The 11402-nt window shown below is 42.1% G+C and overlaps 2 protein-coding genes across 3 annotated transcripts in view; one reads left to right on the top strand and one right to left on the bottom strand.

Moving 5' to 3' along the window:
• zdhhc15b (zinc finger DHHC-type palmitoyltransferase 15b) overlaps nt 1–11057 on the bottom strand; it is a 110488-nt gene extending 99431 nt beyond the window's left edge. The window contains exons 1-11 of one of the 2 annotated variants that reach the window (XM_072395910.1): nt 10888–11057; nt 10468–10494; nt 10286–10380; nt 10087–10207; nt 9746–9815; nt 9382–9414; nt 9172–9292; nt 8923–9055; nt 8625–8751; nt 8228–8346; nt 5494–7320 (exon numbers count right to left, since the gene is read on the bottom strand). In XM_072395910.1, coding sequence (XP_072252011.1) covers nt 7277–7320; nt 8228–8346; nt 8625–8751; nt 8923–9055; nt 9172–9292; nt 9382–9414; nt 9746–9815; nt 10087–10207; nt 10286–10380; nt 10468–10494; nt 10888–11029 — 1032 coding nt within the window. In that variant the 5' untranslated portion in view covers nt 11030–11057 and the 3' untranslated portion in view covers nt 5494–7276. Of the gene's footprint in view, nt 1–5493; nt 7321–8227; nt 8347–8624; nt 8752–8922; nt 9056–9171; nt 9293–9381; nt 9415–9745; nt 9816–10086; nt 10208–10285; nt 10381–10467; nt 10495–10887 lie in introns of those variants that run through there. The other variant, XM_072395909.1, reaches the window with a different exon arrangement.
• Nucleotides 10–5572, top strand: uprt (uracil phosphoribosyltransferase (FUR1) homolog (S. cerevisiae)). The gene is made up of 7 exons (XM_072395911.1): nt 10–526; nt 1163–1205; nt 1301–1370; nt 1775–1837; nt 3128–3289; nt 3953–4051; nt 5150–5572. Exons 1-7 carry the CDS (start codon nt 303–305, stop codon nt 5254–5256), a joined length of 768 nt encoding a protein of 255 aa, XP_072252012.1. The 5' UTR covers nt 10–302; the 3' UTR covers nt 5257–5572.
• Nucleotides 11058–11402: the final 345 nt, after the last annotated feature.

The following is an 11402-nucleotide window of genomic DNA, read 5'->3' as shown; positions in this document are numbered from 1 at the left end:
GGCCTTCATCAGCGGTGAAGTGTCAAGGCTAGCAAGGAGCAGCTCAGCTGTACGCCACGTTTTTGGATACATAATAGCTGTTAGGCTACCTTCAACACGGCGTGGACGAGCGTTCGCATATTTTTCAGCCAGGTTCTTGTGGGTGGTGAATGCGCGATAGTTGCGTAAGTCGTAGAGGAAGAGTTGAGGCCACGGGAACAGCACGTTGTCGCCTTTGTCAGACAGAGGGTTAGTACGTGTGACGCTCGAAAAAGAAACACTAACTGGCTTTAGCCCTGAAACGTTTTGAATTCATACGCAGGATGCCATGCCACAATCAGCAAGTGAGCAATGTCAACAGTGGCCAGGAGCACCCAATGAAGCAAGTCCGGTTTGCAAACAGCAGCAGTGTACCTGCAGTACTGACCAACTCGGAACCAAGCGATGCCTCCACGCAGCCTGTCAGCCAAGATAACCTGGGACCTCAGCTTAAACTGCTTCCTCTAAACGACCAGATCCGTGAATTACAGACGATAATCAGAGACAAGTGAGTGACACCCAGGCCTCACAATCAAGTGGCCTTTATTTGTGACTCAGTGTCTTCAATTCAAAGTCAAACCTATATTCAATCTAACTTGAAAATCGTTAAATTGAAATTGATTTAACGGCTAAAGATATGGCTGTTTATTTCACACGGGCAACAAATGTAAGGATGTTACCTCTTTAAAAGCCAGTGCACCATTTTAGGAGGACGTCATATAATTCTAATAATAACAATGTGTATTTTCAGGCAAAGTAATGATGCAGTAATAAAACACAGTCTTGGATTTGCTTGCTGGGCCTACTGTGAACATAGCTCCAAAGTATAAGATGAGAAAGTAAATACAATATTTCTGATTCTCCCCCGTCAAGAAAATACAGTCGTTTTAAGATCTTTTCAGAGGAAATCAAAGAACATTTGGTGAATGAGGGATGAATACAGTTTCTTCATCGATGTCAATATAATTCCCACGTTTCATCTTCTAAGAAAATGACCTTTTTTTGCAGAAGACATCCAGTATTTTAAGCTTTGTGTCTGTTCCAGACATTAAGATTAATGTTTTAAGTTGAAAGAGAAATAAGACGAGCGTCATCAGAGCAGTGTTAAGTATCGACCCCTGACCCAGATTGACTTGTTTTACAGGACAACCAGCAGAGGAGATTTTGTTTTTTGTGCAGACCGATTGGTAAGATCATAACATTACTGCTCCATACACACTTTAACTATACGTTAATACATGAATAAAAGGATGTCAGTCACTTTTTCTGTGTCCAATTACAGATCAGACTAGTAGTTGAAGAGGGCTTGAACCAGCTCCCTTATTCAGAGTCCACTGTGACCACTCCGACAGGTGAGAATCTCCTTTTTACCCATCCGGACCTGTGGCTTTGTTTCAAACGGGCTCTCAAAGCCTGGGGGATTCTGTGGAAAACTTAAAAACCCTCCACGGAATCTCAATGTCGATTTGACCTTTAAGTGTCTGACAAAATGAGAAACTTGAAGTAAAAAAAAAAAACGTTTATGAGATTAAATCTTCCGCCTATATCGTAAATGAGTGTTATTAAAAAAGTGATAACAGTTGGAATGTCTTGGCAATGTCACTACATGTTATAAATGGGCTGTGATAAAGTCAGGTGTGAGGGTCGACGTAGAACGACAGTTCGGTCCAGTTCACGTGCATCAATAAATGCCCAGCTCCCCTCCTCCATACCTCGTCCTTAACTGCTGCGTTTATTTATTTTTTTCCCCCATCAGGGTACAAATATGAAGGTGTCAAGTTCGAAAGAGGCAACTGTGGAGTCAGCATTATGAGGAGTGGTAAGTCAAATCTGCTGGAGCACACCCACCAGTTTAAGTCTTTCCTTTTATAAGGACATTCCACAAGTTTTGCAAACATATGTGATTTGCTGCTGGCAGTCTGTTTTTATCTCTCAGCGAAATTGATGGATTGTTTGAATACCAAGTAATCCAATAGAATCCAGTTATGCGGGACATTCGAGCAAGATACAGTATTGTGGAAAATTCTTTAGCACCCCTCTTTGCTTTATATTTAGTTTCCAAGGAGACTTTCTTACAATCTTTACAGTGGTCTTGAGGCATCTTTCTGATAGGTTTGACATTGCCTGCTGACCATTTTCTCCTATTTTTTCCCCCCCTGCATGTTTACCCACTTAACATTGAGCTATGAATCATTCGAGCATAAAAAGAACTTAAGAGATAAACCAGCGTTGTGCGTGTGCTCAGAGCAGATGAATTAATTTATCGGGATGCCGATGAGCGCACATGACGGGCATAAAAAAAAATCCTCCTTGAAGATGATTGACAAAGAGCTATTAACTGAAAACATTGGATCTCTGAGCTTAATTAGTTTTTTTTTTCAAACTAAAGGAAACTAAATAGGTGGAGGAAAAAGGAAAACGTGGCAGGCCCTAATACTGTCTACCTCAGATTTCCTTAATAAAGATCCAGCGAAGATGCATCTTGACACTCTGTGAATCCATCTACCGTTGTGTACCGTCGGCCGAAGCCTCATCAGAAATGGAGCTCCGTGGAAGGGTGGCTGTCAGGAAGCCATTTGAAGGAAGGGGCAAAAATGAGAGAAGGCTGAGGAATCCCAAATGACAGGAGACGTGGACTGACAATCGTTGGCAACAGGTCTTATAGAGGGATGAATCCTCCCCAGAGCTCTGACTTAATATTATTGAAGCAGCGTGGGATCATCTTGACAGAGAACGGAACAAAAGGCGGCCGACATCCAATAAAGGGCTTTAGAAAGTCCTTCATGAAGCCTGGAGAACTATTCCTGAAGACTACTTTACAAGAAATTGCAAGAAAGCCTGTCTAAGAGGGTTCAGGCTGTGTCGAAGTATAAAGGTGCTCAGACCAAATATTGACTTTCAAGCTTGTTAGACTCGTACAGGCTTTGTTGCCTCACATGTTTCATTTACGATCACAAACGTTTCAGTATATCGTTGCTACTATTTCGTATTTTCCTGGCAATACAAGAAGGAATTAGCAGTCGTAGACGACAGACGCACCGACTCCAAACACAAACGTCTTTGAATGGAGAATCATTTCATCCGGTTCTGTGTGCCTGTCTTCCCGCAGGTGAGGCCATGGAGCAGGGCCTCCGTGACTGCTGCCGCTCCATCCGCATCGGGAAGATCCTCATCCAGAGTGATGAGGAGACACAGAAAGCAAAGGTCTACTATGCCAAGTTCCCCCCGGATGTGTACAGAAGGAAAGTACTGCTCATGTACCCCATTCTCAGTAAGTAACACGGGGCCGAGCGCGGCGAGCCTTTCTGGGAGCTCCTGTTGCCGCCTTCAGTCACGCATAAATGTCAAGAGATGTCTGATTTTTGTGCAAATGCAAAAACAGCTTTATGTATTTATTCATGCTGAGAAATCTTCCCCCGAGTTGACCTTCACCACCAAGTCTGCATTTCCACATCATACCGGCCCCTTCATGGTGCTCTGATAATTATAGCTCTCATGGGGGAAATTATACACTGCCTGGGAAATGGCCACCAGGCTGTTGAATAGCATAATGAGGGCCAACAAAAATAGTATCTTAATAGTCCTGGTTTCCCAATGTCACAAAGTAGCATTTTCTCACTTTTGACAAAATGTGACCGAGCTGGGCTGAAGATACATTTTATCGGGGGGGGGGGGGGGGTGGCGGCATTAGGTTTAACTGATGCGTGCTAACAGGGTGAAAAAATGAAAGCCTCTCAGGCAGGTCAGCGAGTGAACAACTCAGCACTTTAGGAGGTATAATAAAAAATAATTTAATTGTTATATGGACCCGGTCTTTTGTAAATACAAGTCAGCAAGTTTAAATGTATATAGAGTCATTACTTCCCCTAGTGAAGTTGCATTGTACCCAGAGGGATGTGACGCATGTCTCACCTCGCACTTCCTGTGTCTGCAGGTACAGGAAACACCGTGATCGAGGCGGTAAGAGTGCTGATTGAGCATGGCGTCCAGCCCAGACACATTATCCTTCTCAGCCTCTTCTCCACACCTCATGGTATACCACTCCACAACTTCCACAGAGTATTCATTTGCCAACACACCAGATCACACGTGCAGTCTTCAGTCTCAGCTCCACTCCCGTTTATTTTTTTTTCTCTCTCCGTTGCTGCCCTGGTGAGGCTAATTGTCCTCTCTCCATTAACCCCTGACCAGATTGCAGTGACATTTAATGTAACTATTCGTGGTTTCCCAGAGAAGGATTTCCAATTATTTCAACTAGGGATGCACCGATCTGATATTTGGATCGGATATCGGTTCCAATATCGAAGAAAATTCGAGATTTTATTTTATTTTTTATTATTATTTTTTATTTGTTCCCCTCCCCTTGTCCTGTCCAGCATTGGCATTCGTCCAAGGGCCTTCTGCCCCCTCTAGTGGTGAAATGGTTGGGACTACCTGTTTTTACCCAGCCACAGAAGCTATTGTGTTGTTCAGATGCTTTTGTAATGGATGTTTAATTCCCATTTGCACTAAACTATATAAACAGCAGATTGCTATTTATTTTGAAAGTCCACCAACCAAGCTAGTGCACTTATTGTTTTTTTTTCTCAATTTCAGCTCCTTTATTATTTAATATTTTGTTTTACATTGGATTTTGAATCCTTAATTGCTGAACCAGTTACACTTCTTATATTTTTATGGTTAAGATTGTTTTACTGGTGCACAATTATTAAATAAGTAATTCAGTACATTTATATCTGTTTATTTGTTTTTAAAAAAAAAATAAGAAAGAAATGTTTAAGTCAAGTCAGATGTTTCCCTGCACAAAAAAATTATCCCAGTCTTCTCCACACAATGAAACTTACCATTTGGTACCATAATATACTAAATCTCAGATATCGGTATCAGAGGTGAAAAAAGCAAATCGGTGCATCCCTACTCACAAGTTTGCCTTCGTAAGAGGTAAAGCTGAGACCACAGGGAATTTGATGTGTTGCTAACTCTTTAAAAAAAAAAACACTCTTATTCCCATTTTTGCCACTAGTTTCTGTATGTTTTTCTATCTACTTTTACTATTTGCACTCCCATAAATGTATTAGGATATTTTTTCTTTTTAAAAAAAAATATAATCCAATGTATGCACCTCTTCCAGGAGCCAAATCGATAATCCAGGAGTTCCCAGATATCACCATTTTGACCACAGAGGTCCATCCAGTGGCCCCAACGCATTTTGGACAGAGGTACTTTGGCACCGACTGAACTGAGGACAAACAGAAGAACATGATCTCCATGGTCTATTTTTGGTATGCTTTGTCTGGTAGCTCACGTTCTCCTTGTTATGCCAAATAACGCTTAATTTACAAAGTTCCTGAGCTGTCACTTAATTCTGAGCTGTCAATTAATTAATAGGATTGTATTTATTGTTTTTTTTTCTTTTTTGTGTGTATGCTCAAGCTTTAAAAAAAAAAACATTTAAAAAAAGAATTGTGTAAAGAGTTCGAGGTGGATCATTTTATTTTGCATGTTACAACAACCCATCGATCAATAAAGAATTTATATTTCTTTACAGACAGAACAGCAAATTAAATTGTGAGTTATTTTCGCTCAATCTCAGGCGGTGACAAAGGGGGAGGCACCACAATCACGTACTCTAAAAACGGTTCAAAAAGGACCACGTGCGCTCCCAACAGAATCACCCGACCGGGTGTCATCTGTCTTTCACTAAATATATCCCACAGTTTTCTAATAGCATCAGTAGTTTATTTAAAGTGTCACAGAAGGGAGCAAAATATACAAAGACTGCCTGCAGCAGGTAGAGATCAGTGAACTCAACACACAGAAAAAAAGCCGAAACATTATTACAATAAATAGACACGACCGTGGGAAACACTCAACATGAACGGCTTTCCTTACAGTTTCTACACACGCTTTAAAATACACATCTCAGAAAACAGTTTGAACACAAAAATGAGGGATTTCTCAGGCACGAGCAGCATTCCATCCAGCTTACCCAATAGAGAAGAAGAACGGACCCGACGAAGCAACTTCAGGTGTCCAAATCAAACCTTATCAAGGTTTATTGAAGACCAAACTTTTTAACCATTATTGGAACAGTGGGGGGGCCTCAAATACAGAAACCGTTAAAAAAACGACTTAAGTTCGGAAGTCTTGATGAGGAGAATCTGTCTCAGTGCTTTTAAAAATGTAGAAATACATACACAGACATACATATAGATATATATATTTTTTTTAAATCATTTGCAGAAGAACACTGTCCTCGGCCAGCCAGTGGATGAGGATCAGCTGTCAGAAATGAAAAATATATGTACAGTTTTGACTATTTGAATGGAACAAAAATGGAAACGCAGAAAAATACGCATCCTCTCCCATGCATAGTTTTGTGCATATGACAAAAGCCGTTTTCGCTCGACTTGATCCCCACACAACCAGACTTGAGTGTCATCTGACTAGGAACAGCTGATATGACGGAAAATAAGAGTGAGAATAGTTAATAAACACAGTATCGTCCAACAAGCTTCCCCACAGACTGAAAGGTTAAAGCGATTTCCTGGTTGTTGGTCCCGATGACTCTAACCGCAACAGAACGCTAGAATTCTCTATAAAACCAGAAATATGATGGATTCTTCCATGAATTTCTTTCCACCAAAGAGGAATACAGTAAGGCGCAGGTCAGGTCAGATATTACAAAATGCTTCCGTTCAGCGGAACAAATAAAGGGAAATCTTATGTTAATGCTCTGTAAACCCACCCAAAATGGCAAAGGCCAGACTACAAGGTCACTACAAGAGATGTCTGAGGTTATTAGATACCACCCGGCAAAGGTCGAGCCCTAAGGTGCAACACTGTTAACTCAACCCAACTCTGGAAGCGAGGCATGTGGACCGGTACCCGCCAGGAGCTTCCCGCTGCCCCTGCAGCAGAACAAGCAATCCCCCTGGAGGATTCAGCCACGATATGACCGATGGAAAATAAATAACTACTTTTATGTAGGCGAGGTAATACTTGACAGAAACCGTTGCTTATTCATCTGTGACAGGAGAGGTGAGGATGCGGCTGGTCATCCAGCTAGTTCCTTTTTTTTTGTTCGTCATCGTGTAAAACATCAGGGGAAGATTGGCAAAGATCATCTGAATGCAGGACGTCATCCACGTGTTTGGCCTTCTTCGGTGTGTCCCAACATCCACATGATTTGGAATGCGTTCACCTCGTGGTACACAGTGTGCGTGATGCAAGTCTACATCCCCTGGACCGGTGTAAATTATTCCTCCATCTCTATGGTAACAGAGGGGTCTACGTCCTCGACTGGAATGAGAGAAAATACATTTCAGCGTGCAAATTCGTGCTATTCTTTCCCCTGGTTTCGCTGTAACTGATAGAGCTCAAAGTTAATGGTGTGTATCGTGTGACCACCAGGTGGTAGCAGAATGTTATAGAGGAAGCAGGAACAAGACAGTCGGAGGCCCTCCAGATCTTTAGATCTGAGCAAATATCTGCAGATGGGGCTGATTACCGAAGCGAAGAAAATGCAACATCCTCTAAACCTTTTCAACCAAGAGCTGAAAATGTGTTCTTTTAACATACACAGGGGAGAAAGGAGGTGTTTTTTTTATTAGACGACAGTTTGTTTTTACGATTTTGAATATGTAAGCGTTTCAATGTCGGGACAGCAGTCACTGACACTTCCGGATAAATCCGTCGTAGAAACTGGGGGAAATCAACGGCAACTGAAACTATGTGCAATACTTTGCTAATAACTAAGGTGATCATAAACAGAATTGCTCTGAATTAATAAATGCATGTTGTAACTTTAAGGGAAGTCAAAACTACCCCATCAAAGCACAGTTCTCATCAACACAAGTCGTAAAACAGCAGGCATATTTTGCCTCTTGAAAAGATTAAAAGATGATAATGAAGAGTCAGTAACTACTCAAGGAAATTGTATTTCCAGTACCTCACCTACAGGGTGAGGTTTTTAACGCTCATATTTCCTCATGTGCTTTCTACAGCGGTAAAACCCTACACCTACTACATTTACCAGGGTTTGCTCCTTCAGGCTACTCTACTGAGAAGCGTTTGGCCCGTTTTGTCAGGTGTCACCACTCTTCGATGACAAGAGACAATGAAGACACTGAAAAATACTTGTATTCTAGAGATTCCACAAAAAGTGTGCGTGCGACCATGAATATATCTAAATTTAATGGGAACTCACCCAAGCTTCCGTCTTCAGATCCGTCATCTGACTCATCCCACATGTCCTCATTAGCTAATAAGGGGTTATGTGATTCACAGCTCTGACTCTTCACGGGGAAGTAGTGGCCATTCCCTTGGCTGACACGCAAAAAGTACAAATAGAAGTGGGGGTTAGTTAAAGATTGAAGACTGTTACCGGATTCCAGTCCCTCGCTCAACATTTTGTTCATTAGCTTCAATGCTAGTAAAACCACTTTGTACCCTGCAGTCAGCATCATATTACCAGTCAACTGTCTATCTATTTTTTTGATTATTCACTTCAAAGGCCTTTGGGTCTGCAATCTAACTTAGTCCTCTGCAAAACTACAGCAGGTTCCGTTGATGCACTCATTTCCATCTCTTGACAGGAAGCTCACCTTGTGAAGATGGGGATAAACCACAGTCTCCTGTCCTCTCCAAACACCTGCTGCAGGTTTCTGCGCATGCCCACGTTGAACCCATTTCTGTCTGGTCCTCCGACAAAGACTGGAGCGGAGAAGGCCTCTGGAAAAGGGAAAAAGAGAGCAGCGGGTTGGAATTTTCATGCCGTAATTCTTCACCGCTATTTTTCTTTATTCAGACACCAAAGAAAGATCAAGCCTGCCTGCCATCTATGACAATAGGAGAGAGACGTTTTGAAAAAAGTTCACCAAAGAAAAATATGGACACTCTCACCTAAAGTGGATCGGTTCTTGGACACCAACCAACAGTGGTACCCAAAGAGGAACATGAGGCTCACGAAGAACATGAGTGCCACGAACATGAGGAAGAGGACGTGGAACTTTGCAGGCCCATTTGGCAAGTCCCCCTGAGAGAGAGAGAGAGAGAGAGAGAGAGAAGCAGTGGATACAAGAACCTTAGAAAAATCAAGGGGGCTTTAAAAACAAGAGATAATAAGAGTAATAAGAGATAAAAATGACTCACCACCCAGAACTTGAGGAAATACTGAAAGACTGTCGCAGCAATGAATACGCAGTACAGCATAGAGTAGGCGAGGAAAAGAAGAAAAAACTTGTAGTTGGAAAAACCAACACAGTTGTTCACCCTAAGAGGAAAAAAATAAACCCGATGTCAGAGTACAATAAACACATAAATACACTCTAAAGTTGAAATGCAGGCTGAGTTACAACTTACCAGGGACAGTGATGGTCCATCTTCAAGACGCACCTTCGGGGAAAAACAAATGATTTACACTATGTCATGTTAGAGGAACGCCAGAAAAGCCGGGAATAACTGAAGGGTATCTCTCGCAAAACAAAACCCAGAAAGTTGCCTCAAAGTTTCAACATTTCCACAGTTCAACCCGTTTTGCATGCGATCCCAAAGGAGACGGCAGATAGCACTGATTGATCGCTGGGCTGGTCTTCTTAGCGGATGGCATGCCAACAAAGCAAAGAGTTTCTAATTATCACAAACAGTACCAGCCCGGCCAAAAACAATATCTCCTCGCCCGGGTCAGTCTCTGAAAGAATGTATTAGGGAGGAAAGAGAGGCTTACGTTTCACAGACGGAGCAGTGGTGACAGCGGTCAGGCTTCAGTACCTGGCAGCGGTCACAGAACCTGATAGCTGGAGACAAGAGGGTGGCTAGTTGAATGGACGACATTTGAGCTGAGCATGCCCTTCACGTACTTCCTGCAGTCTAGAGCTTACGCTTAGCAATCAGCACTAATGAAAGAGATACATTGGCTGATTACTGTGGATGGGGATGCTCAGGAGAGCACACAGAGCTAATTTCCCTCACCTACTTGCTGTCATCAAACGCAGATGGATGGATGGCGGCTAATGGCTCTTTACTCTAGTGGTTGTGATATTTTCAATGTCCGACAGAACGGTTTACCTCCAGATTGAGCGCGGGTGAAAATGGGCAGTTTCTTTGCGATGTCAACCAGGATTTGTTTCTGGGCGTCTGGCCTCTCTTCCATCTCATACCGTTGCTTGTCCGAGTACGACAGCTGGAACTGAGAAACACCAGATTTTCTTTAAACACATCATGGACTCTATGTATGTCTAAGTCATCTCGAGGGTTTTCCAGGTACCTTTTTGCAAGGTATAGCAGGGGGGGTGAATATGGCCTTCCAGTAGGTCCATGAGAACATCACGAAGCAGACGTGAAACACCAGCAGATAAACCACTGCCAACACAAAACCAGTCACAGCAAAATGAGCTGAGGTTCGATGCTTCACACTGCTTATAGCAGAAACACGAAGGCGTCGCTTACCTTTTTCCAAAGAATTGCTGAGCGTGACTGTAAATAGAAGAACATTAAAGATATTCAAAAATATATATATTTTAAAAAAAACTAGTAACAGTTTGCTCAATAGAGAAATGACATTTCCAGGCTAACACAACTAGCACGATTATTGGGCTGTAGTTGTCTCAGAGCAACAATAGGTTTGTATGATCCCCGAGCAAACGCTGATCTCTAATAGGCAATAACAGATTAAATCAGCCCTTTAATAGTTCATTAATCAAATAAAAGCAGACGCAGATTGCCACTTCCGCAGTCTGCTAGCTCCTGTCCAGGCAGTAACACTATTTTTGTCAACACTGCTGTGCGGTAATCTGCGGTGTTTGTGTGAGGGAGAGAGGAAACGGTCAAAAAATGCAAAAAAAAACTAACACACTCCGTCATACTTACACAGGCACAGCTCAAAGACGTAAGCATAGTATGACCACAACATAACAGCAGTTATTATGAGAACAGGAATCCAGGAGAAAATCCTTTGACAGCATCTCAAACCTCTGGAGAGAGCCATGTTCCATCCAATCTCCGAGACCATCTGCGCTCGATTACTCTTCCTGGAGCTAATCCATCAGCGACATCCGGAAGCAACTCGCTGCACTGAAATCACCAGACAAGTCTGTGGTTAGGGTCGAAATACACACCTCAGAGCCGTTAGTTTAACGGGAATTATTTGTTGATGTGATTTAAGTAAATGATTTGAATACTTTCAATATAAATTTAACGTGTATTTAAGGAATTTACGACAAGACAATAGCTGTTTAGCTGTAGAAAATCCAGTTTTCAAACAGTGGAACTGCTCACTGAAAATACACAAACCTAATATCCAGTAACAGAACAGCTGGCTTCTGAGCCCTCCATCATTATGTAAAGATGTTTCTAGACTTTGAACTGATTACCTTTAAAAAGGA

Source organism: Leuresthes tenuis, unplaced genomic scaffold, assembly GCF_036924035.1.
Source record: "Leuresthes tenuis unplaced genomic scaffold, fLeuTen1.0.hap1 SCAF_11, whole genome shotgun sequence".
Lineage (NCBI taxonomy): Eukaryota > Metazoa > Chordata > Actinopteri > Atheriniformes > Atherinopsidae > Leuresthes > Leuresthes tenuis.
The sequence above is the reverse complement of the archived record's forward strand: the minus strand, read 5'-3'. Positions and strand labels throughout refer to the sequence as shown.

Coding starts and splice junctions, on each gene's coding strand:
- uprt (XM_072395911.1), top strand. CDS start 303: ATGCCATGCCACAATCAGCAAGTGAGCAATGTCAACAGTGGCCAGGAG. Junction 1,838..3,127: donor AGTCAGCATTATGAGGAGTG/GTAAGTCAAATC, acceptor GTCTTCCCGCAG/GTGAGGCCATGGAGCAGGGC. Junction 4,052..5,149: donor CCTCTTCTCCACACCTCATG/GTATACCACTCC, acceptor CACCTCTTCCAG/GAGCCAAATCGATAATCCAG.